Raw genomic sequence first — 25135 nt, 5'->3', positions numbered from 1 at the left:
TACTGTATATACCTTATACAGTAGGCTAGTCTTGTTCTTTTGTTTCTTATTTGGTTTTCCATGTTATGTGGAATCTTGAGCGGAAAAACTAAATGTTAAACAAAAGACAAGAAACGATAAATGTTACCAGCCTTTTTAAAGAAAGATTAAAAAAATAATAATTTTGTTACAATTCGCGACAAAAAATATGTGCAAACTGTAATGAAGCAGAGATCAGTTAGTTCCTCACTTTCCTCGCTGACGCCGAGATCGTTCGCTTGCTTCAGTGAAAGTATATCGTGCCTAGCGTTGTCGACTCGTACATTACACGTCACGCCCTGATGTCACATGTCGTTACGGGATCTTTACTGGTTGTGTGTGAAAGCATGCACGTATACCGGGTAAATAGTATATTAGCTCTAGGATTTGACCTGCTGCTCCTTGCCTTACATTAACATTAGTGAATATTAACTTGAACTAACAATAACAATACATGTGTAACAGTATTTAATATTTTTGTTCATATTAATTGAAAATTAACCAGATTTTAAGCTGTTTCCAGTAAAACTATAAAAATACACCAGCCACATTATAAATTAAACACAATTAATCAACAAGAATAATTACATCTGGTATTCCTGCACAAACTCTAGTCATTGTAACACTTCTTCAGTATAAAGTAGGTCAGTTTATGTACTTCTGGCAGAAATGTACAGGAAAAAAAAATCAATTAAAGATGCAATCAAACAGACGATGAACTCTATTAACAGCAATTATTATACAAACCCGATTCCAAAAAAGTTGGGACACTGTACAAATTGTGAGCAACAAAAGAATGGAATTATTTACAAATCTCAAAAACTTAGATATTTTATTCACAATAGTATACAGATAACATATCAAATGTTGAAAGTGAGACATTTTGAAATGTCATGACAAATATCATCTCATTTTGGATTTCATGAGAGCTACTCATTCCAGAAAAGTTGGGACAGGTAGCAATAAGAGGCCGGAAAAGTTAAATGTACATATAAGGAGCAGCTGGAGGACCAATTTGCAACTTATTAGGTCAATAGGGAACATGATTGGAAATAAAAAGAGCCTCTCAGAGCGGCAGTGTCTATCAGAAGTCAAGATGGGCAGAGGATCACCAATTCCCCCAATGCTGCAGCGAAACATAGTGGAGCAATATCAGAAAGGAGTTTCTCAGAGAAAAACTGAAAAGAGTTTGAAGTTATCATCATCTACAGTGTATAATATCATCCAAAGATTCAGAGAATCTGGAACAATCTCTGTGTGTAAGAGTCAATGACGGAAAACCATACTGGATTCCCGTGATCTTCAGCTCTTAGACAGCACTGCATCACATACAGGAATGATACTGTAATGGAGATCACAACATGGGCTCAGGAATACCTCCAGAAAACACTGTCGGTGAACACAATCCACTGTGCCATTCACCGTTGCCAGCTAAAACTCTATAGGTCAAAAAAGAAGCCATATCTAAACACAGGTGTTTTCTCTGGGACAAGGCTCATTTAAAATGGACTGTGGCAAAGTGGAAAACTGTTCTGTGGTCAGACGAATCAACATTTGAAGTTCTTTTTGGAAAACTGGGATGCCGTGTCATCCTGACTAAAGAGGACAAGGACAACCCAAGTTGTTATCGTTGCTCAGTTCAGAAGCTGCATCTCTGATGGTATGGGTTTGCATGAGTGTGTGTGGCATGGGCAGCTTACACATCTGGAAAGATGAGCTCCATCAATGCTGAAAGATATATCCAAGCTCTAGAACAACATATGCTCCCATCCAGATGTCGTCTCTTTCAGGGAAGACCTTGCATTTTCCATCATGACAATGCCAGACCACATACTGCATCAATTACAACATCATGGCTGTGTAGAAGAAGGATCCGGGTCTGAAATGTCCAGCCTTCAGTCCAGATCTTTCACCCATAGAAAACATTTGGTGCATCATAAAGAGGAAGATGTGACAAAGAAGACCTAAGACAGTTGATCAACTAGAAGCCTGTATTAGACAAGAATGGGACAATATTCCTATTCCTAAACTTGAGACACTTGTCTCCTCAGTCCCCAGACGTTTGCAGACTGTTATATAAAGAAGAGGGGATGCCACACAGTGGTAAACATGGCCTTGTCCCAACTTTTTTGAGATTTGTTGATGCCATAAAATATGAAATCAACTTATTTTCCCATTAAAATTATAAATTTTCTCAGTTTAAACATTTGATATCTCATCTATGTTGTATTCTGAATAAAATATTGAAATGTAATTACTTTTGCATAATTGGTATGTTGCCAGCATGACCCAAGGAATATTTTGAGACTAATTGTTTATTGAAATAGGTTAATGCATTAAAATAGGCTAATGGAAATTTCATAATTAATGGCTAATAAATGGTTTATTACTCTTGACCAATATGAAGTGCTGTTACCAAATTAATGTGGTGTGGTCAGTGTGATGTGACCATGGCACGTACAATGTTTGGTGTAAATATGTCAAAGCTTTGCAGAGCTTCAGATAAGATTTGGTATCTTTCCAGCAAATTCGTTGATGCTTTAAAGGAAAACCATTTCGTATATCGACAAGAAAGTCATACATTTTTGCCAGCATGGTCTGAAGATGGTCCGAGTCAAATTTGGTAAAAATTGGACAGGAGTCCTGTGTGGGTTTTATTAATTTAAAGTCTTTGAGGGCTACTGCTCGGCTGATTGTTTTATCAGTGATGGAGGTGAATTTCAGAATTAGTAGATTTTGTTGCTGTTGTGTCATGTCTACAGTCTTAATCTATATTTCTATATCCAATTATATTTACTGTTTTGTTTTTTGTAATAAAAATCTATTTGTTTTTTTGGAGGCAACATGCATAAAATGTGATGCAGACACTGAATATATACTGTATGATGTCAGCTGAACTTAAAACTACTCTATTGGCTTAAATATTTCACATGTAGTATTGCCAAAGCAAAAAAACTATGTCCAAAATTATGGTTAATAAATAGATAAACAAGAACCATGGCAGAGGAAAGATTAAAATAAGAAACGCAGTGGCTACTTACACTATAGTGCAAATGGCTATAGATTCTATTAAATTTGCATATGACATGAATTTTCAGAAAAATTAAAACAAGACGTAGTCAACCAGACAATGAACATTATTAATAGCAATTATAATGTGATTGCATAGTTCTGTTGTTGATTCAGGGTCAGCATCATCTGGGGTCCTCTGAGGGTCAGCATCATCTCTTCTCAGATGTTCTGGATCCAGACTGGAGCTTGTGTAAATCCTAGTTACCAAAACAGAGAAACAAATAGAGACATCATTAGCATAGCTGCTGATCCAACAAAGTAAAATTAATTAGTTTAACCCAAGCTAAAGAATAAGAATGCGTATTTGATCAGATGACACTACACTCACAATTTAAGAGATGCATTATTCGAATGCTTGGTGAAAGAGATGTGTTTTTAATCTAGATTTAAACAGAGAGAGTGTGTCTGAACCTGAACATTATCAGGACGGCTATTCCAGAGTTTGGGAGCCAAATGTGAGAAAGCTCTACCTCCTTTAGTGGACTTTGCTATCCTAGGAACTACCAAAAGTCCAGCGTTTTGTGACCTTAGGGAGCGTGATGGATTGTAGCGTGGTAGAAGGCTAGTTAGGTTCGCAGGAGCTAAACCATTTAGGGCCTTATAGGTAAGTAATGATAATTTGTAACTGATACAGAACTTAATAGGTAGCCAGTGCAGAGACTGTAAAATTGGGGTAATATGATCATATTTTCTTGACCTGGTAAGGACTCTAGCTGCTGTATTTTGGACTACCTGTAGCTTGTTTATTGACGAAGCAGGACAACCACCTAGAAGTGCATTACAATAGTCCAGTCTAGAGGTCATGAATGCATGAACTAGCTTTTCTGCATCAGAAACAGATAACATGTTTCGTAGCTTGGTAATGTTTCTAAGATGGAAGAATGCAGTTTTTGTAACATTGGAAACATGATTTTCAAAGACAAATTGCTGTCTAATATAACACCCAGATTTCTGACTGTAGAAGAAGTAACAGTACATGCGTCTAGTTTGACTTGAGCTAAACTCTTCAGGATAGTGGCCCTCCAGGACCCTCTCCCCAATCTACACTATAGAGCTCTTAAAGTGACAGTTCACCCAAAAATCATCAGTCTGTCATGAACACAAGAAGATGTTTTGAACATTGGTAATCAGAACAACAGATCGAGCTCTTTCTTGCATGCAACACATGGACTTTACTTTGCTTCTTGTGGCAAAACAGAAATATTTTTTTTTATAAATTCCTGCTGAAATAAAACACAGTTCAACAAAAACATGTTTCTACATCAATGATGTAAAAGAGATAAAAGCATTTGTTTAGAAATCTCCAGTCTGTTGTTCTTGTGTTGGTGTTATTAAACTATAAAGTACTTTTACTCGTATATAAGTCACTAAATGACCTAGGACCGAAATATATTGCAGATATGCTCACTGAATATAAACCTAACAGAGCACTCAGATCACTAGGATCGAGTCAGTTAGAAATACCAAGGGTTCACACAAAACAAGGGGAGTCCTCCTTTAGTTACTATGCTGCCTGCAGCTGGAATCAGCTTCCAGAAGAGATCAGATGTGCTAAAACACTAGTCACATTTAAATCTAGACTCAAAACTCATCTTTTTAGCTGTGCATTTGTTGAATGAGCACTGTGCAATGTCCGAACTGATTGCACTATATTTTCACTGTTTTTTTATTTATTTTATTACTAATCTTTTTTATGTAAAATCATTTTCTAACTGTTTTAAATTCATTTTAAATGATTGTTTTATTCTTATTATTTTTCTTCATTATTGTTTTACGTTCTTTTATGTAAAGCACTTTGAATTACCATTGTGTACGAAATGTGCTATATAAATAAACTTGCCTTGCCTATAATACAATATATTCTGATTACTATCTTTGCTATGTCAGTGTATTAATTTTTTTTTTTACTTTTTTTTTATTTCACAGTTTGACTACTTTAACAGCGACTGTAATCAATGAATAGACACTTAACAAAAAATGAAAGATGAGTGTTTTAATCACCTTTTGTTGAAGCTATAAAAGATGAGAATCATCTGAGTTTCAGAATGAGGGAGTTTCCCCTGATGAACACATTATAAAAGTTTATATTATAAATATAATATTATTTGTATTGTCATGGGGTGAAGAATCACTCGACAAGAGGTGCGTGAATTAAATGCCCCGGAGGGTGGGTTTATTGATAAGTGAAGGGTGCCTGGTGAAGTGTCCTGATCCGCTTTCTGCTGGTTGGTGCTTCCCGTGAAAGTGGGTGTCCTGACCTGCTCCAAAGTGTGTGGGCTGTCGGTCACTCGCTGCTTTCTGTGAAGGAAGGAGAGCGGGATTAGACCAGCGTTGCATTCGGTTCAAGACCGTCTTCTGAGTGCAGTATGTGCTCCTTTTGAGTGTGCTGGCTGATGGGGAGCAGCTGTGACGATCAGCCACCCTGTGCCTCCACTTTCTACACCATCAAACAAAGTCACATTATCAAATCTAGCTCTGATCTTAAGAGATGAGATATTAGATAAAGTCTGTCTCGTTACAGTACAACTGGTCTCTCTCATTATAAAGATCCCCGTCAGCAGTGATCGCTCTTACTAAAACATGTTTAGCTGTGAACATTATTTATTTGGAAAAACTGTCATAACTGTCAACATTTCAGTCATTATAAACATTGTACATCATATAACTCATCTCAAACCCACCCTTACCAAAAAGTAGTATACTTCAACTTTACTTTATTAAGTATACTTAAGTAACGTTCAAGTATATCTCTAAGTATACTTTATGTAGCAAGTATAAAAATATCAGTGTTCTAGTAGTTTACTTGTATGTGTACTGTTTCAATACTTTCTAGTATATAAAAGTACTTTTAAGTGTACTTTAAGTATAACAGTAGCAAACTTTGAGTACACAGTTAGTTCACCTCTATGTTTGTAGTTTGTACTGCAGTTATACTAAAAGTGAACTCATAGGTTTACTGATGGTTTACTAATTAAATACTTTAATCACTTTGGAGTATAGTCTCAGTAAACTATTAGTTTAGTAGTTTTATACTGCAAGTATACTCATAAGTTTTCTTTAAGTGAACTTTACATCATACTTTAAATATACTAATATGTGCCTATTTAGGTATTAATGTGTATTTATTTTGTTCTATGGATATCTGAACATACACAACATCCAAAGAAAGAACAGAGTATCTGCTCGTAAACAAAAACATTTTATTCTAGCTTCATTCTTTCTTTTCTAAAACACTTTAATGTGGGTAAGTTTTATAAAAAAACATCTTGAACAAAGAGCTGAATGAATTGGACTATGAATTGGATTGAGAATGATAACAAAACATAGATGGAGTCGATCTACATCCCAAAGCTTGACTGTAATTATTACCTCTTCATCCGTCAACATTTTAATCTATAACCTTACAGTTTTGATGCTGTTTTATGTCAGATGATCGTGTTAGATTACGTGTGTTAGTATCTGTTGAAAACTCGCTGCTGTATGAGGCAATGACTTTGCAGGCATCTCATGAAACTGATTTAGGGAACAGTCTTCTGAGGCAGAGTAATGGTTTAATAATCTACAGCAAAATAGAGAGAGCTGTGGTGATGAAAAAGTGGATGCTATTACTGCGGTATTCATTTCTCACTAGAAATGACATAAAAAGAAGAAAATTGCTCAAAAACATACATTTACACACAAACTGACCACCGACTGCAACTTTCAGACGCCATCTTTATTTTTTACCTTAACTGTCACAGAATGGAACGCACAGGATTGTGGGATATCGAAGGCAGCACATTCTGGGAGCACAAGTATAGCTCAAATATATTTAGACTTTTTGTAAGTATAAGTCAAGTATACTTAAATATCATTTTAAGTATATTTCTGAGGAGTACATAAAAAGTAAACTAAAAGCATACTTTCCTATTCTTTATTTAACACTAATAGCACACTTGAATAAACGTATTTTTTTCGTAAGGGCATGCATCGCTCTTTCTTCTTCTCTAAAACCGGTTTCTTCATGAAGCTGTCTGTGTCATAATAACAGTGTTTCTGTAACAGAATATGATCCAGATTCAGATGTGTGTTTGAGGATCAGTGAGTTTATGATTTATGATGAGAAACACGATCCTCCTTCACTGTCTTCAACCTGAAACTAAAGTGCTCTGAGTTTGAGGATCTTCTTCTGTCATCTGGTGGACAAAGATAGAAATTACTGCGAGTCTTCAGCAGAAAATACATTCTTGAATGTATTTATTTATAATGCCCTAATTCTTTTTTTATGCAATTGAAATTCTGTGCTTATAAATATAGACCTGAATTTGTATGTATTTAGTCAAATCTTCTGTGTGTGTGACTGTGTGTGTGTGTTATGTTATTGTACATATCTTTGTGTATGGCTGTTGTATCTCTTGATTTTCTAGGTTAATCAGCACTGCTACTGTAAGTGTAAGTGTCCTCCTCTGCTCATTTGCTCTTGTGTCTGTCTCTTATCATTAAAAGCTGGTTAGATGGTGAGATGAGATTGAAAATGAGATTTGTAATATGTTCATTTATATTTGTTTTTAAAATGTATGTGATTTTGTGAATTTTCTTATTAGCTACTAAAACTACACATTGCAAACGACAGTAGTTTTAGTTTTAGCAGTCTTGTTAATATGATAAACTTAAAAAATGTGCACAGTTTACTGTGTTAACATAAAGAAAATCTAGCAGCAAGTTTTCTAGGTTTGCAGGACAGACATCAGGAGAAATGCTGGTCACGCAAAATGTAATTTCTCATTTAAATTATTAATTCACTTTTCACTTGTTCACCAGCAGATGATCTCATCACTCCACTGTTAATCACAGCCAGATTACATCTTCATTTATTATTATTTTGTGGGCTTTTCCTTTATTTGATAAGACACAGTGTCATCTCTAGGTTTGCAGATAATGTGTTTTTACTCTGTATTGTTTTATCTTATGTGTGTTCATATGTGTTTTTACTGTGTATTGTTTAATCTTGTACTTGTTCAGTCTTATTTAAGGTAAAGTCTTGTTGTCCCTGCATCATCAAAATTACATCCACACACAAGTTTGTTTGCCTGCATGTTTCCTTCAAATCAGTTTATTTCTCTTCATTATAATAGTTTCTGTGTGAAATAAGTATATGGCAGTTTAAACACAGTAATCTATGTTTATATGACCGTCTGGTTTGGGATTTATTATCTGTAAGACACTTTCGATAAAAGCATCTGCTAAATTATTATATATTCACTCTATAGCCCACATTATATAAAAGGACAGAAACATGGTAAACATCAAATATCCAGATGCCTATTTATATCTTATATTACATTTAGTTGTAGCTAATTCACTTCAAGATATCATAATTAAAATATTATTGTAATATATCTGCCCTAATGAGGAGCCCCTTGGCATTTTGACACTTAGAGAATAAGTATTTAATTGAGTGACTTTAAAACAAGCTTTCTTTCTTTGTTTTCATGCTTTGAGCATTTATTAAGTGCACAATAGTTCCTACATGTGCGCTATTTTGAGAGAGTTCATGTTCAGCTGATGAAACATCAGCTCCAAAATACATAACAAATACTGTACATACTTGTAAAGTACATGCGTTAGCAGAAATCCAGTATATTTTACATTACTATCCTTGATATCATATTTCAGCCTCACGCAGATTTTACGGTACACGGCAGAAATTATTCTTATGACGTACTTTAAGTTCTGGCCTGTTTTCTGCTTCCGGAAGTTCCGTGTTCTCAGTGGAGAGTTCCGTTATAAACTGCGCGAGCGTCGCTGTGATCTGCTGTAGATCTCAATCGTGATCAAAAAGGTAACTTTCTGCCATTAGGAATGATTCGAGATTACTTTTCAATGAATTAATTGTGTATCTTAAGTTGACACACGTGAATATTTCCTTATTTTGTACTTACGTTCTACTTTCGGTTTACTTTCGGTTTGAAAGCTTTCTTCGTTGTTGATTCCATGTCGTATTATCTTTTCATAAAATACAAAAACAAATATATATAAATTATTTTAGAGGAACGTCGTAATGCAATTGCAAATCTTATGTATGAAGTATGTTTGTCACTGTTCAGTCTCTGTGTAAAACTTTAAACTATTCGGATGCGAGCTGAACTCGACGTGTTTCTCTGCTGACGTCACTCTCTCTTGCCTCTCCATTTTGCAATATTCCTGTTGCTCGTTGTTTTTGAAAACGAAAGTATTTTCTCGCTTAAACGGACGACAGACAAACATTTCGACGCTCGAGGTCAAATCCCCAAAAAATATTGTATATTCAAAGTTATTTTTTTCTGTGAGGTAAGTTTTAAAAAGTCTAAATCTGATTTAATGATTTTATGTCGTGTAAATTAATGTTGGAGAGAGCGGGGTCAACCAGTGTTTCTGTTCTCCTGCTGTATGCTAATGCTGTGACTTTCTGTGTCTTGCATCATTTATTAAAACATGTTTATGTCATATTATACCAAAAGAGTATGTCGAGAGTGAGGGTCATAACACAGACAGATTCAGTCAGATATTTATAAGAGGCCGTTTCTGGACATACTGTAGGCCTATCTAACTTCACTCTCAGGGAAGCTGCTACTTCTGTTAAGTTTTCAGCCATAGCTGAGCTTCTCCACTTACTGATTCGCCTTGTTTTTTACATTTTTTTGTTTTTGTTTTTGTTTTTTCATTTATGCATAAAACAACTGGATGGAAACATGATTAGGCCTACTGTTAAATCATGTTGAGAATTATATTATATAATTATTTTTTATTTGCATATTTTTCTTTCTTTAAAAAAAGTTTTATAAAATTAAATGAATAAATAAATGTTTTAAACAATTCAATATTTTAATTACATATTCCAACAAAGTGCTGGTTTACGTTTCATTTGAGTTTTTCCAGATCCAAAGTATTTCCAGACACAGATAAAGTCTCCTCAGCTGCCCTGTTGTTGAAAATCTTTATTATAATTTTGTTTAGAGCAAACTTTGGAAGTCTTAGAATAAACTGAAAATATGAGACATTTAGCTTCAGCCTTTAACCTCTCAGGCTACTGCCACATTTTTGACAACAACAGACAATAACCATCATCATTATATGAGTTCTGTAGTCCAGTTGTTTTAAAACCGGTTTGAAAAGCACTACCATCTATAGTTACTCTCTGTAGGTTTTTTTTTTTTTCACTAGCATGTTTTTGCGTGTAATCAGACAGTACAAGCCGACATTCTTAAAGCGATAGTTCACCCCAAAATGAAAATGTTGTCATTAATTACTCACCCTCATGTCGTTCCAAACTCTCAAAAAGATCAAGTTACAGGAACGTAGGAAATCATTAAAATAGTCCATGTGACACAGATCCACGTAATTTTACGAATCTACAAGAATTTGTGTAAAACAATAATAACGACTTAATTCAAAAATTCGTCTCCTCCGCATCACGCTATACTCCATTTGAGAATATCACATGTAAACATCATATGCAACGTATGTACATGGACATATTGTTTATGTTCAAAAAGGTTTATGATCAAAGCGTAACGCAAGAATAACGTAAACACCGTATCATGTATGTGATGCTGACACAGAACAGCATTCGTTCTTTATATATGTGATACTCTCCAAAATAGCACAATAGGGTGATGTGCAGGAGACTAATTGTTGAATAAAGTCATTATTATTGTTTTATTTGCACACAAAAAGTATTCTCATAGACTCATAACGTTACCGTTGAACCACTGGTGTCACATGGACTATTTTAATAATGTCTTTGCTACTTTTCTGAGCCTTGATCGTGTTTGTGTCCTTGAGTGCATCAAAAATATCTTGATTTGTGTTCCGATGATGAACGAAGGTCTTACAGATTAAAACGACATGAGGGAGTAATTAATGACAGAATTATTATTTTTTTTTAAAGATCTTTTGATAGGCTACAAAGATTCCTGCATATATAGATATAGATAGATAGATAGATAGATAGATATCTTAAATATGTTTTGTAGACAAATGTAAATTAAAATTAAATTCTTTACCACAATGAAAAACCGAGGAGGTTATACATTCTGCCTCATTACACTTTCTGCTGTATTTAACAGAACCCCTTTAAGGCCAAAGCAGATAATGTTGTAAGTAGGGATGCACTGAATCCAGATTTTTTGGGTTCGGCCGAATACCGAATCCACTGTTTAAGATTCGGCCCAATCCGAAACCGAATACCGAATCCTACTCGCATCCTTATTCCATTAACACAGTAAAACACATTAATGAAGTAAACAACGTCCACAGCAGTGTATTTTTCATTTCATTTTATTTTAACTGTAAAAAAAAAGAAAAAATAAATTATTACGCCAGGATGACAAGTGGGAAAAACTATTTTGACAATTACCATAAGCCTATGCTTACCCAAGTACAAACCAAACCAGTGCAACAATGCAAAGAAAAGTGTTTTTCTTTTCTTTTTTAAAATCGGAATATGTTTGGTGACTACTGAAATTAATGTTATTGAACATTTACTCAATAAACATGGATAGTAGGCCGTTTAGTTTCGTTTATAACAGTAGGCTAGGCTACGATTAGAACAGTAGCCAAATATTACGAAAAATATTACGGAAGATCACACACATCTCCTGCATCATAATTATATTAACGTAAAACCTCTAACCTTTTCACATGAAATGAGAGCCTCCTTTAAAAAAAAACAAGACGCTTTAACATGTGACAGCCGGTTGCGAGTGTGGGAACGAATGTCCCCAGCAGTACTGTGCAGTTTTTGGCAGCAGTGGAAATCGCTGCTGGTTTGTCTTCCACCACTGAAGAGAAAATTGAACATGTAGCTCGACTTGAATCGCCTTCTTTTGGTTGAAAGTACTGCCAAACAAAACTTTTTTTTTTGCTTACGAGTTCCATTTTCAGATTCTCACATGGGCCGTTTACATATCAAGTCTTTTACGCGCTCAAGTCCGTTATTTCAAATGTAGGCGTGCGGTATGCGCGCTCAAAATGGAAGCGACACGCTCGTTTTTTCAAGGCGCGTCCACACCTCTTGGAGTTAAAAACTTCCCAACTTTTCAGAATGCCGAAAGCGCACCGCAGGTCATGTGACAACAACCAACTCAATCAGCTTCCTGAAATTCCCTGTGATTTTTGCGTTTTGGAAGAATGCCCAAACACTTCAGCGTGTTTTACTTTTCTTCGTAAATAATTATTTTAGCAGAGTTACAGCAAGGGTTTTTCGTGGGGGTAATCCATTGCTCAAATGTCCTTGTTGTAACGGAGATCACAGCTGATGGTTGCTTAGCAACGACAGACGCCTCAGGAGCGCAACTGCCCGAGCACTTTGGAAAGGAGAAAGCGACGCACCTAGCGTTTTCCACACGTTTTTGGGCGTGACATGTGAACCATTCGAACGGTCCACATGTAAACACCTTCACATAATCAACAGCCGCGTGACGTCGACCAGCATAGCGCAAGTTTAGGATTCGGTTCGGTGGAAAAAAAAATCTAAGGTTCGGCCGAAACCGAACCCCGTCAAAAAGCCCAGTATTCGGCCAAATCCGAATCCGAATCCTGGATTCGGTGCATCCCTAGTTGTAAGGATCCACCCACCGGCTCAAGAAACAGAGTCCAGCTCCTGGTTGAGGTTGAAGGTTTGATGCCTATTCAGTCTTTTACCTGCGCTTCTACATTTATCAGGATTTAGTTTACATTTTAGTCTGGCTCCATGTTCAACCTGACTACAAGTGATAATCAAATTTAGGCAATGTTTCTAAAAATAAACTGATCACAAATTTTGAATAAGTATTAATTTAGATATTTGATTATTCTGGAAATCCCATACTTTCAATTATTTGTTCATTAATGACCCAGTGTTGATTAGTAATTCGCCTGGCCAACAGTGAACACACGGCACAAACTCACAGTTCTGTTCTTACTCAGAGGATACAGGGGGATTGTTATACCTTTAAATATGCTGCTAGCACATAATAAAAAGAGTACTTTTCTAGTTAAGAAAACTTGTTAAGGCAGTGACAGTCAGAAATCAGAAGGTCCCTAAAGGTGTCCCCCATGGTTCCCTCATTGGTTCTTCTGTATGATCTATCCTGGATGCAGATTAGGGGTGGAACGCTTCAACTTTTTAATGGTTCGGTTTATTTTATCATATCATTAAGAATATTCTATCTAACTACAAGCAACAGAACAAATAAATAAAAAAGAGTAAAGATACAAATAAAATAAACAGATTTTCAGGGTTATATTTAGGCAGGTCTAGCATTAGTTTTTAGCTACAGAAATGTAATAAAGTAATCAAATGTATACATTAAATATTATTCTTTATTAAAGTTATAAAATCTTTTTAATCAAGAGCTGTTAGTGATTTCTTTGTTGTTGCTGTTCGATTAATATAAAGACTGTCACTTTAAGAGAATGCACTGATCCAGTAGACCTATGTTCAGCCGGCTCTGTCTGCTGTAGGATACTTACCAAAACATCATTTTAGTGTGAATTTGTCCATTTAAACAATACTTCAGAGAGAGCTTATATTTGCACACGATCTGAGGCAAGGGTTTGTGCACTTTGAAAGATCGCATGCACAAATCTTCTCAGTCTCACTGTTGTTGTAATGTCTGGGAAGTCAGAATATTCATCCATCAACAGAAACAATTATTAACTGAAACTGCTTGTTTTACGTGTCATTTATAGCAAACCATATTACAGATGCTCTGTCAGATTTAAGTTGAACCGCGGTCTAAGCACGTGCAGAACCGTGTGTGGTGAACTGAATGGTTCGTCTTAATTAATATCTCTCTGCCTTTTTAAAATAACCATTAATTAAATCTCTTTATATCTTGTTTTTTTTTTCCTGTATGGGGATACTTGTAAGTAATACTGCTTCATCATGGATGAGGGAATTTATATTTAGTTTGATTTGGAAGAGATATTTCTGCTTAATTGAGTCTGATATGCGATAGAGACAATTATGAGAAAGCTGCATGAGAGATGCAGATTAATAGATAATACAGAAAATAGTGTGGTTTATAAATTACTCAAAATGGAGAATATCAACTGGTAATGTATGTAATTTATGTTATTAAATTTAACAATACTGCTAAATAGGAAAGTTGAAGTGTAAGCAAGCCAAAGGTGACAGTGGCAAGGAAATGGAGGAAAAAATAAAAAATAATAAAAACCTTGGGAGAACCCAGATTCAGCCGGGGACCAGACGAATCAACATGTGTGATTTAATCACAAGTCAAACTGTGGATCTTTCTGAATTTCTTTCTGAATATTTCTCCCAGCTCCTTCTGCTCGAAGTAAACTTATCCCAAGAAATGGATCGCCATCGCAATCTGTCTGGATCCGGTGATGACAGCGATGCTTCAGATAAGAGTATTGATCGTCCTCCTTACTTTAACTGTAAGTCCATAAATTACATGATGAATTTTTTATCCACATTAATTTTGTGTTCAAAATAAATAAACAAATGATCCTTAGAAATCACATCCTCATGTCAAATAGAGATGAAAATGATTTAGAATTAAAAACAAAGACAAATCAAATAAAGTTATTTGTACTGGCAAATATTTAATCTTTATCATAATCTTTGGAAATGTTTAATATCAAATGCAGGTGCTGGGAGTAAACCAGAGGAGATAATACAGTGGTAAGAGTTTCCTTGCTCTAAGTCTTGGCTTCATCTGTTTATTGATGTTATTAGAAGTACAGTAATTTTAAAGCTACATTATGGCAAATATTTAGTTGCTAAATACTTGTAAGAGTACTTATATAGTAGTAAATCATACAGTGTACTATATACACATGCAGAACATATGCTCTCAATGGCAAGGATTGTAAAATCATAAAGCATACAAAATACATTTTAAATATCCTTTAATCCTGATAAAGGTTTTAATATTTCAGGAAACTTCAAACTGTTGATACATTCAAAAGATCCTCTGAGGAACTAAAGTCAGAATATGATAAAAATCATCCCATACTCAGTGATCAAATAAAGAAGCTGAATGACTTCACTGATGAGATTGAATCTGTGCACAAGAGCACTACAGTGGGCAGTTTGGTTGGAGCATCAGTTGGAGCATTTGGAGGAATGACAGCACTAGTGGGTCTGGCTTTATCTCCATTCACATTAGGAGCTTCTTTGTCTCTCACTGTTGTTGGAGCTGTTGCTGGAGTAACTGGAGGAGTAACAAGTGCAGCATCAAACTTCACTAACATGCTCAAGCAAAGAAACCTACGTCCGACTGTTGAGAAGATCATCTGTGATTTCCTGGAGACAATCAAACCAATGACTGAGCGTCTGAGTATAATTTCTTACATCACTGAAGATATTCAACAGAACAATGAGATATTGAATAAGCTGAAGTTTCAGACACCAGTAAGAGGTTTTGATGATGTATTAAAGATAGTGAAAGTAGCTGATGTGGCTCTAGTTGGAAAATATTGTGCAGAGGCTGCCAAAGACATCCGTGTGTATGTTAAGGCTGTCAGTGCTGCACGTGGAGCTGCAGGAGCTGCCAAAGCTATGCGTGCTACTGCCGAAGCTGCTAAAGAAATCCGTATAGCAGCAGCAACCACTGGTGTACTATCAGTTCTGTTTCTTGCTCTTGATGTTGCTTCTATTGTTCAAGATTCAAAAGAGATCGCTGAAATGAATCAACCAGCAAAAGAGAGAAAAGCAGAAGAAATCAAATCAGAAACTCTGAAGTTTATTCATTACACGAGACAAACAGCTTCTCAATTTCAGGAGACTCTAGATAAAATTAAACATGTCATAAACACTTCAAACAAAATGTTGCGAAACAACACACCACCCAGACCCAGAGATCAATGATCACACAGTTATTAAAAAAGAAAGGAAAAATGATTTTTTTTTTTTTTTTCAGGAGTCTTGTTCTTTTGTTTCTAATTTGGTTTTCCAAGTTATGTGGAATTTTGAGCGGAAAAACTAAATGTTAACCAAAATAAAATTCAAAATGAAAAAAAAGACAAGAAACTATAAATGTGTAAATAAATATGATATATAAATATTGTACATACGGTCACAAATGAAGCAGTATACGATAGTTTATCAGATATTTGGGGACATTTTAAAATATATTCAAACAGAAAAAAAATATTTTAAATAGTACAATATTACTGTTTTTTTTGACTGCTAGTGTAAATATGAAAATGAAATATGAACTGTTTCTGTTCGATATACGTTTACTCCTGAAACACATTATCTGACTGATATCACTGATTGATTCTTCATTTGACATATTCTTAAATGTATTATTTTGAAGTATTATTTGCTGCCAATTGATTGGTGTATCCATTTTCTATTTAATTGTTTGTAATTATTTTATGATGTATTATTTAGAGCAATTTATCTGTTAAAATAGAAATGCTGATTGTTTTTGTGCCAAATAAATGTACAGTGAGCTAAACATCAGTGGGAGAAAACTAAACGCATTAATAATGGATGCTGCATTATTTTCTATTAAAAATAATGTTAATAATGATCATATCTCTTAGTATATGTGAAATGGAACACAACATTTAGTTTTAACAGTATCAGTTCCCAGACTATTGATAGCAGTAGTCCTCTGAGGATGTTTCATCACCTCTGACACTTGACCTCTGAACCTGGTTATTTCTGATCAGACTCGAGACCTGTCGCTCCACCATCAGTTCAGAATTTGACTTGTCATCTGTTTTCAGTCTTTACTAGATTTAATTATAGGCTAAAATAAACTGAATGCATGTCCTGATTGTATATTAGCTCTATGATGTAAAGATTTGACCTCCTGTCCCTTGCCTCACATTGACATTAGTGAATATTAACTTGAACTGACAATAAAAATACATTTATAACAGTATTTATTATTTTTGTTAATGTTAGTTATTGAAAATTAACCTGTTTTTGAACTGTTTCCAGTGAAACTATAAAAATACACAAGCCACATTATAAATTAAACACAATTAATCAACAAGAATAATTACATCTGGTATTCCTGCACAAACTCTAGTCATTGTAACACTTCTTCAGTATAAAGTAGGTCAGTTAATGTACGACTGGCAGAAATATACAGGAAAAAAAAATCAATTAAAGATGCAATCAAACAGACGATGAACTCTATTAACAGCAATTATTATACAAACCCGATTCCAAAAAAAGTTGGGACTGTACAAATTGTGAGCAACAAAGGAATGGAATAATTTACAAATCTCATAAACTTATATTTTATTCACAATACAATACATGTAAATCAAATGTTGAAAGTGAGACATTCTGAAATGTCATGACAAATATTGGCTCATTTTGGATTTCATGAGAGCTACACATTCCAAAAAAGTTGGGACAGGTAGCAATAAGAGGCCGGAAAAGTTAAATGTACATATAAAGAACAGCTGGAGAACCAATTTGACACTTATTAGGTCCCTTGGCAACATGATTGGGTATAAAAAGAGCCTCTCAGAGTGTCAGTGTCTCAACCGTCTGACTGAGGCCAGCCTAAAAACATGCTCAGGACAGTTGACAGGCCACTTCTGCCCGTCGTCACGAAAGCTTATCATTTTCACGTGTTTTTAAACCTTGCCAATTCAAACATTCAAAAGAGTTTAAAGCATCCAAACACTAGATGCGGAAAAGCTCAACTGAGTGGCTGGTTACTCGCGCACTGTGTTCGGTACACACGCAGAGAGAGAGCCGAAAATCAGACAGCGACCCTGAACCGAGCTCTCCTTCAGGAAGTTCTCCTCGAACTTCCTCCTGCACCTGAACAAATCACAGTTTGAACAAACAGAAAAAGATGTGAAAGAGCCCAATTCAGCACCGTGGTGTTCTGGTGTTCAGGCTCACGCAGAGAGAGGCATTTAAAAACTGTTGAACACTGAATTTGCCTTTTTATGCTCTTGTACCATATATATACAACGTGTCAAAATATCCGTATTGGAAAGTATGTTTGAAAAAACTGTCGGTTATGTCTTAAGTGAAAGTAAACAGTTTAGAAAAAAATCGGTTGTGTATAATATTGGATGCATTCATTGTCTCTTAAAGTGACCGCGGCCAATTTAGCTACTAGCTGCTGTAATGTTAATCCAAGAAAATGAAAGAAAGAAAATCAAACACTGCCCTTGACTGACTTTGTAGTTTTAAAAATAATTAATGCACAGTCAAACCAACAATTATTCAGACACCAGATATACTAGTACTATAGTAGTAGTTGCAGGACACCAGCCTATAATTTATGAAAGTGAGTAATACAAAATAAAGCGATCTGTGACATATTATACCCAAATATTCTTCATACAGTGGACTATAGTTGTCTGAAGTTTTGGTTGATTGTTATCCATTACATACATTTCTATCAAAGTTACCTGACTTTATCAAGATGAATTTGTTCGGATACAGTTTAACTCTGAGTTCTTGTCATATTTTATTACCATTTTCTAAACTATAGCAAATAAACTGTGATAATGTGAGAAATGTTGAAGGTGTCTGAATACGTTTTGGTTTGACTGTATACTTAATTTTCACAGTGAAGACTCATTAAACCATTTCAAACAGGGCCCACTGGTACAAACCAGCACCGGGGCCCTGCAAACTCCAGCTATGGCCCTGTCGGTGAACACAATCCACCGTACCATTCGCTGTTATCAGCTAAAACTCTATAGGTTAAAAAAGAAGCCATATCTAAACATGATCCAGAAGCGCAGGTGTTTTCTCTGGGACAAGGATCATTTCAAATGGACTGTGGCAAAGTGGAAAACTGTTCTGTGGTCAGACGAATCAAAATTTGAAGTTCTTTTTGGAAAACTGGGACGCCATGTCATCCGGACTAAAGAGGACAAGGACAACCCAAGTTGTTATGAGCGCTCAGTTCAGAAGCTGCATCTCTGATGGTATGGGTTTGCATGAGTGCGTGTGGCATGGGCAGCTTACACATCTGGAAAGGTGAGCACCATCAATGCTGAAAGATATATCCAAGTTCTAGAACAACATATGCTCCCATCCAGACATCGTCTCTTTCAGGGAAGACCTTGCATTTTCCATCATGACAATGCCAGACCACATACTGCATTAATTACAACATCATGCCTGTGTAGAAGAAGGATCCGGGTCTGAAATGACCAGCCTGCAGTCCAGATCTTTCACCCATAGAAAACATGTGGTGCATCATAAAGAGGAAGATGTGACAAAGAAGATCTAAGACAGTTGAGCAACTAGAAGCCTGTATTAGACAAGAATGGGACAACATTCCTCTTCCTAAACTTGAGACACTTATCTCATGGTGTAGATTCTGATGTTTCTCATTTGTTTCACAAAAAAAAAAAAAAAAGTTGCTCGAACAGAAGCGTCTGCTAAATGAATGAAATGTAAATGAGTAGATGCTGTCAGGAGCTACAGAGTCCAGAGGAGACTTTAATGTTCTGTGCTTTTATAAAAGAGAAACAAGATCAGTTAATAAAGTCACACATGCTCTTCAGTATTACTGAAACTGATGGACTTTATTTATATCTTACATCATGTCTGATCTTCTGTAATTGATGAGAGCAGTTCTTCACAGCTGTGTGTGGATCAGAGACTGGGAATAGAAGTAAGTTATGAAATATTAACAGTCTGGGTTGGGTTACAGCAGCTACAAAACACCATTTTAATTCATTGTAAAAAATATAGAAATCTTAAGAGAGAATAAAACACACATCTGTTATCTTCATCATTTAGATACATGCACTGATGCAGAACATCAGGAGCTCACACAGACCTAGAAATTCATATAATAATGTTCAGTTAAATGTAATAATGTTCTGCTTACACAGTGGTCTTATATCACTGCAGCTTCTCCATCTGACGATCTTCACAAACTCCATGTTTCCACTGCTTTGAGTCTTCATCTATTTTGTTCATTTTTACTCCTTATTTCCATCTAATCAACAAAAATGAAATGAAAAACCAATCAATATGAATCTTCTCCCCAGAATAACATAACAGCAGTTATAACTAAACATATATCTGAATGAGTTAATAACAGAGAGTTGGTTTAGAGAGCAGTGCTCTGTTGAATGTGACCTTTTATAAAGTTATCCAACATTATTATTCACTACTGCATTCATATGTAACTGTAACACAACAAGCATGTTTGTATGTTCAGAAAAGACAATCATCTTAATGTGTCTGAGGGGTTTATTGCATTTATTCTATTTGAAGACAGGTTAAAACTAGGCAGAAGACTCACCCATTTATTTTTAGTTATTTATTTTAGTTACACTTCTATATTACACTACATCGGTTGACCAACCTGTTCTTTAATATTATTACCGTTAAGTATTCAAGACTAAATATAATTACTCAGAAGCTTTTTTTTAACTCAATTAAACCCACCAGGATATATTGTATTAAATTAAGATATTAATTATATTTAACTGCTGTTTGATAAACATATAAACATGCTTATCACAATTACTTACTGAAAGATCACAATCAGCACAGCGCTGCTCTCTAAACCAAAATCTCTGTTATTAACACATTCATTGATCGTTTTTCTTTTTTTTTTTTATTAAATTTGTATTGCTTAAATTAGATGGATGTTAGGAGAAGTCCTGGGGATGTATCTTTGTGTAACCCACCCAAAAAATCAAGTTGATTGACAGTATCTCTGATGCTTAAGAATAATATTTTCTTTATTCACATTCATGTTTTTGTGATATATGTTTTTTTTTATTCATTACTTAATGTGCTTATTTGTGAAATATATCAGCTGCTGATATAATCTGATTTAATCTGTCACTCTTTGTGTTTAGTTTAACGGGATTTCTTCTTAAGAGTCAGAGTTCACCTGGTCCTCGTGGTCTTGAGTCTTCAGGTGTGTGTTAACACAATGCCAAAGAGAAAGACATCAGCAATGATCTTAGAGAAGCAATTGTTGCTGCTATCAATCTGTGAAGAGTAAAACAGCCATTTACAACAATATGAAGTCCATTATTCTACAGTGAGGAAGATTATGAGTGGAAAACATTCAAAAAGTGAACATCCCGTCACATTCACCCCAAGATCAGACTATGTTTCGCTCAGAGAAATGGAAATTGTTAAAAGGTTAAGTTCATGATAGTATACTTAGACATATTTGGGACCAGTATGACATGTTTGGATGGCTTGCCAGTTGAAAGCCTCTCCTATCTAAAAAAAAACCACACACACACAAAAAAAACAGCACAGTTCAAGTTTGCAAACTTGCATCTGAACAAACTATAAAACTTCTGGAACAATGTTCTTTGAAAAGACGAGAATAAAGTGGAGATGTTGTACTGTGTCCCAAAGTATTAAAACCTGAGGACATCTGTCTGACAGCTAGAGCTGAGTAATTACTGAGTGATGCAGCAGGACAGTGATCAATAATGATGGTGCAATATTTCATGTGTTGTTGTTCATCTGAGGTGTTATTTTCCAAATTTTAAATTTTTACTTTTTTCTTATGTCCTGATACAGAAAACCATGGAACCAATAAGGTTTTTCACATGACTGTAAACCATGACATCATGTTTCTGTGAACATGATCCGTGATCTAGATGTATTTTATCCCCATGACATGTGATGAGTCTCTTTATACTCCGTGTGTGATATTATTATGATCCTCATCCAGCTGCAGATCTCTGATTCTCTTCACTGACTTCAAACTAAACACCTTTGAGACTGAAAATACAGTTCTGCCATCTAGTGGACAAACAAGACAACCACTCTTAATATTCTATGAATTATGATAAATATAAAACTTAGATATTGTTGCCTTTTTCTCTTATAATGCATTAAATTCTAGTTAATATGAGTGACGTTCTTTTAGGTTAATTTGGTGAATGTAATTCAGTTATGAACTCACAAATAATAATAATTGTGATTTTGCATTGTGTGTGTATTTTAAATGTCAGAATTTTTAGAAACAATCTTTGATTCCATTACATTACATAAAAGGACAGATACATGGTAAGCATAAAATTTCCAGATGCCTATTTATATCATATATTACATTTAGGTGTATGGTATATAATCCACTTCAAGATATCATATTTAAAATATCAATGTAATATATCTGCCCTAATGAAGAGCCCCTTGGCATTTTGACACTTGACAGAGAATAGTGACTTCCTTTCTTTGTTTTCATGCTTTGAGCATTTCTTCAGTGCACAATAGTTCCTACATGTGCGCTATTTTGAGAGAGTTCATGTTCAGCTGATGACGGACAAACATCAGCTCCAAAACAGAATACATAAACAAATACATACTTGTATAGACTGTACGTTAGCAGAATCCAGAATATTTTACATTTCTATCCTTTATATCCTATTTTGAGCCTCAGGCAGATTTTACGATACACGGCAGAAATGATTATCATGACGTACTTTAATTTCTGGATTTCTGGCCGTTTCCTGTTTCCGGAAGTTCCGTGTTCGCAGTGGAGAGATCAGCAATAACCTAAACCTGCGCGAGCGGAGCTGTGATCTACTCTAAATCTCAATCATGGCCTCCTCAAGCACCGAAGTAGTGACAAAAGGTAACTTTCTGCCATTATGAATGATTCGAGATTACATTTCAATAAATTAATTGTTTATCTTAAGTAGATACACGTTTTAGTACTTACGTTTTACTTTCGTTTTGCACGCGTTATGTGAAGTAGGCCTACTGTTTACGTACATATGTGAAAATAACTTTATTAAGCTTTATTCGTTGTTGATTCCATGTCGTATTGTCATTTCATAAAAAACAAAACAAAAAAAAACAAACATTTTTTTAGAGGAACGCTGCAATGCAATTACAAATATTATGTAGGCTATTAAGTATGCTTGAAATTGCAACAATATACATGCTGTGAATTCCTTTGAAATAAACCTTAAATCTAGGGTTTTCATTCTTGAAAAAATGTTAAGTTATATTTTATAGAAGTCCAATCATAAGTAGTTAAAATAAGAAAAAAATAACACTATTATGACCAGACTATTGTAACCATATATTGTCATATATGATAATATTTCCCAAATAACTTTTTTAAATCAAATATTTTGAATATTTTAATTTGCTAAAAATAATAATAATAATAATAATTAAATTAATGTAATCTCTCTCTCTTTCTCTCTTTTAGGTAGAAGGGGAAGCTTTGATTTAGATCCTCCAGATAGTGAGTATATACAGTATACATATGGTCACAATAAATGCAGTTTGCTTGGTTTTTTGCTTAATTTACTGAGAAATCTGTCATTCCATTTTATTTTGAAAATTAGTTTTAATTCTCTCACACTTTCCAGTGTCCATAAGAAGGATGGTGCTGGTAGGAAAGACTGGAGCAGGTAAAAGCTCTTCTGCAAACACAATCTTGGGCAGGAGAGTCTTCAGAGCCGCTAGTAGTGGTTCATCTGTGACCAAAGAATGCTGGAAAGAGACCGCAGAGGTGGCCAGAAGAGAAATTATGCTGGTAGATACTCCCGGTCTGTTCGACACAGATGTCTCAGAGGAGTATCTGAAACAGGAGATCAGTAAATGTGTGAATATGACAACGCCTGGACCTCATGCCATCATCCTGGTCATTCAGCTTGGTCCATTCACAAACGAGGAGATGATGTCTGTGGAAAAATTGAGAGCCATATTCGGAGAAACAGCAGACAAACACACAATCATCCTCTTCACCCATGGTGATGAACTGAGCAGCTCTATTGAAGAATACATGAGTAAAGCTGATGAGAACCTGAAAGAAATCCTGAGGCGCTGTGGAGGAAGATATCATGTGTTCAATAATAAAGACATGGAGGACCGTATTCAAGTTCTGGAGCTCCTGGAGAAAGTAGATGACATGATCGCTGCTACTGGAGGTGGATTTTACACTAGTGAGTCTTACCTTGGTGTGCAGCTCCTGCTGAAAACTAAAGAAGAAGAGCTGAAGCAACTCTATGAGAAGAAACTACAAGAAAAAGAGAGAGAACTAGAGTCCAGATTTAATGAAGAAAAGAGGGAATTACAGCAGATAATAGAAACACTAACAGCATCAGAGCAGGAGAAAGAAGAAAAGATACAAGAGCTAAAAAGAATAAATTGGAGGAACATGTGTAAAATGATGGAGTACAAACGATATTATGAAACCAAACTCAGAGAGGTCAGACTGGAGGCAGAACTGACTCATATAAATGAGAGAAAAATGATGGAGATCTTAACCAAGCTACAAAACCTCCAGATGTAATCATAGATTGAAATGCATTACATAGAATGATGCAATATTATTACAGCAAATACTGTATCGTTGCTTGTATATACAAACTTTTTTACTGTAAATCTCATTATAATATGGTAAGTTTTCTTACTGGATTCTGATTGGTCAGCAGCTGCTGTGTTTTATTCGTGATAAAGCACGGCTATGACCACTAAACCCATTGCATCTGTGTATCACTGAGCATAATAATATCATGTTTCATGTCCCACTTTAGGAAATGTGGTTTTGGAAAGTGGGACAGTATAATTAGCCTGATGTGGGACAGTACTTAAGTCAGTGTTGTTATGCAATATTATAATGCTGTTTTTGCAGATGGAGTTATAAATGTTGATGCAAGGAGATATAATGATTTAACCTCTGTAGGTTGTTCTATTAAGGTAGTTTACTAAGGCTTTTGCAGGCTAATGATTGTATTTGTTGTTTAATAAAATAGAAAAGATTTGGCAAAATGGTCTTGGCATTTTTATTTTAATCAATTCACTGCACGTTCATGAATTCAGACGCGAGGTTGAATATAGCCTAAAGATTGTTCAAACTGTGGGTTGATGTTTTTTTTTTTTTCTGCAAGTTGCAAGATTTTGTATTTTGGCTTCAAATAGGCCTAGGTATTATTTGCCTGATGATGTTCACTTATTCATATTTTATCCAACAATAACCAAGAGAATTACTAACTTTTAAGATTGTATTATTCTACAAGTAACATTTACCTTAGACATAACATTTCATTTACATCCTCGAAGTGAAAAACCAACCGAACCATTTACATTTTCCACATCACATGCATGTGAATATTAGCTATCATT

General features: G+C 35.1%; 2 protein-coding genes and 1 long non-coding RNA gene across 5 annotated transcripts in view; 2 read left to right on the top strand and 1 right to left on the bottom strand.

Annotated features, from left to right (window-relative positions):
- LOC127986304 (apolipoprotein L3-like) overlaps window positions 1–16601 on the top strand; it is a 540496-nt gene extending 523895 nt beyond the window's left edge. Inside the window, exons 1-4 of one of the 3 annotated variants that reach the window (XM_052588585.1) lie at window positions 8824–8911; window positions 14379–14496; window positions 14710–14743; window positions 15001–16601. In XM_052588585.1, the coding sequence (XP_052444545.1) occupies window positions 14412–14496; window positions 14710–14743; window positions 15001–15931 (1050 nt within the window). In that variant the 5' untranslated portion in view covers window positions 8824–8911; window positions 14379–14411 and the 3' untranslated portion in view covers window positions 15932–16601. Of the gene's footprint in view, window positions 1–8823; window positions 8912–13870; window positions 14497–14709; window positions 14744–15000 lie in introns of those variants that run through there. The other 2 variants (XM_052588584.1, XM_052588586.1) reach the window with 2 other exon arrangements.
- A 705-nt stretch (window positions 16602–17306) lies between these two features.
- Window positions 17307–22487, bottom strand: LOC127986367 (uncharacterized). The gene is made up of 5 exons (XR_008160835.1): window positions 22360–22487; window positions 20919–21259; window positions 19899–20009; window positions 19606–19667; window positions 17307–19517 (listed from the first exon to the last, which is right to left on the bottom strand). It is a non-coding gene; the product is annotated as an uncharacterized LOC127986367 (long non-coding RNA).
- On the top strand, window positions 22482–24781 carry LOC127986311 (GTPase IMAP family member 7). Its single transcript, XM_052588593.1, has 3 exons — window positions 22482–22628; window positions 23214–23249; window positions 23377–24781. The coding sequence occupies exons 1-3, from the start codon at window positions 22595–22597 to the stop codon at window positions 24300–24302; spliced, it is 996 nt and encodes a 331-aa protein (XP_052444553.1). The 5' UTR covers window positions 22482–22594; the 3' UTR covers window positions 24303–24781.
- The last annotated feature ends 354 nt before the right edge of the window (window positions 24782–25135 follow it).

The sequence above is a fragment of the Carassius gibelio genome, chromosome B21 (genome assembly GCF_023724105.1).
Source record: "Carassius gibelio isolate Cgi1373 ecotype wild population from Czech Republic chromosome B21, carGib1.2-hapl.c, whole genome shotgun sequence".
Taxonomy (NCBI): Eukaryota; Metazoa; Chordata; class Actinopteri; order Cypriniformes; family Cyprinidae; genus Carassius; species Carassius gibelio.
The sequence above is the reverse complement of the archived record's forward strand: the minus strand, read 5'-3'. Positions and strand labels throughout refer to the sequence as shown.

Bases quoted from the DNA above. Each gene is read 5' to 3' on its own strand.
- LOC127986311 (XM_052588593.1), top strand. From the start codon at position 22,595: ATGGCCTCCTCAAGCACCGAAGTAGTGACAAAAG. The intron at 22,629-23,213 runs GTAACTTTCTGC...TCTCTCTTTTAG, and splicing joins CACCGAAGTAGTGACAAAAG to GTAGAAGGGGAAGCTTTGAT. The intron at 23,250-23,376 runs GTGAGTATATAC...CACACTTTCCAG, and splicing joins TGATTTAGATCCTCCAGATA to TGTCCATAAGAAGGATGGTG.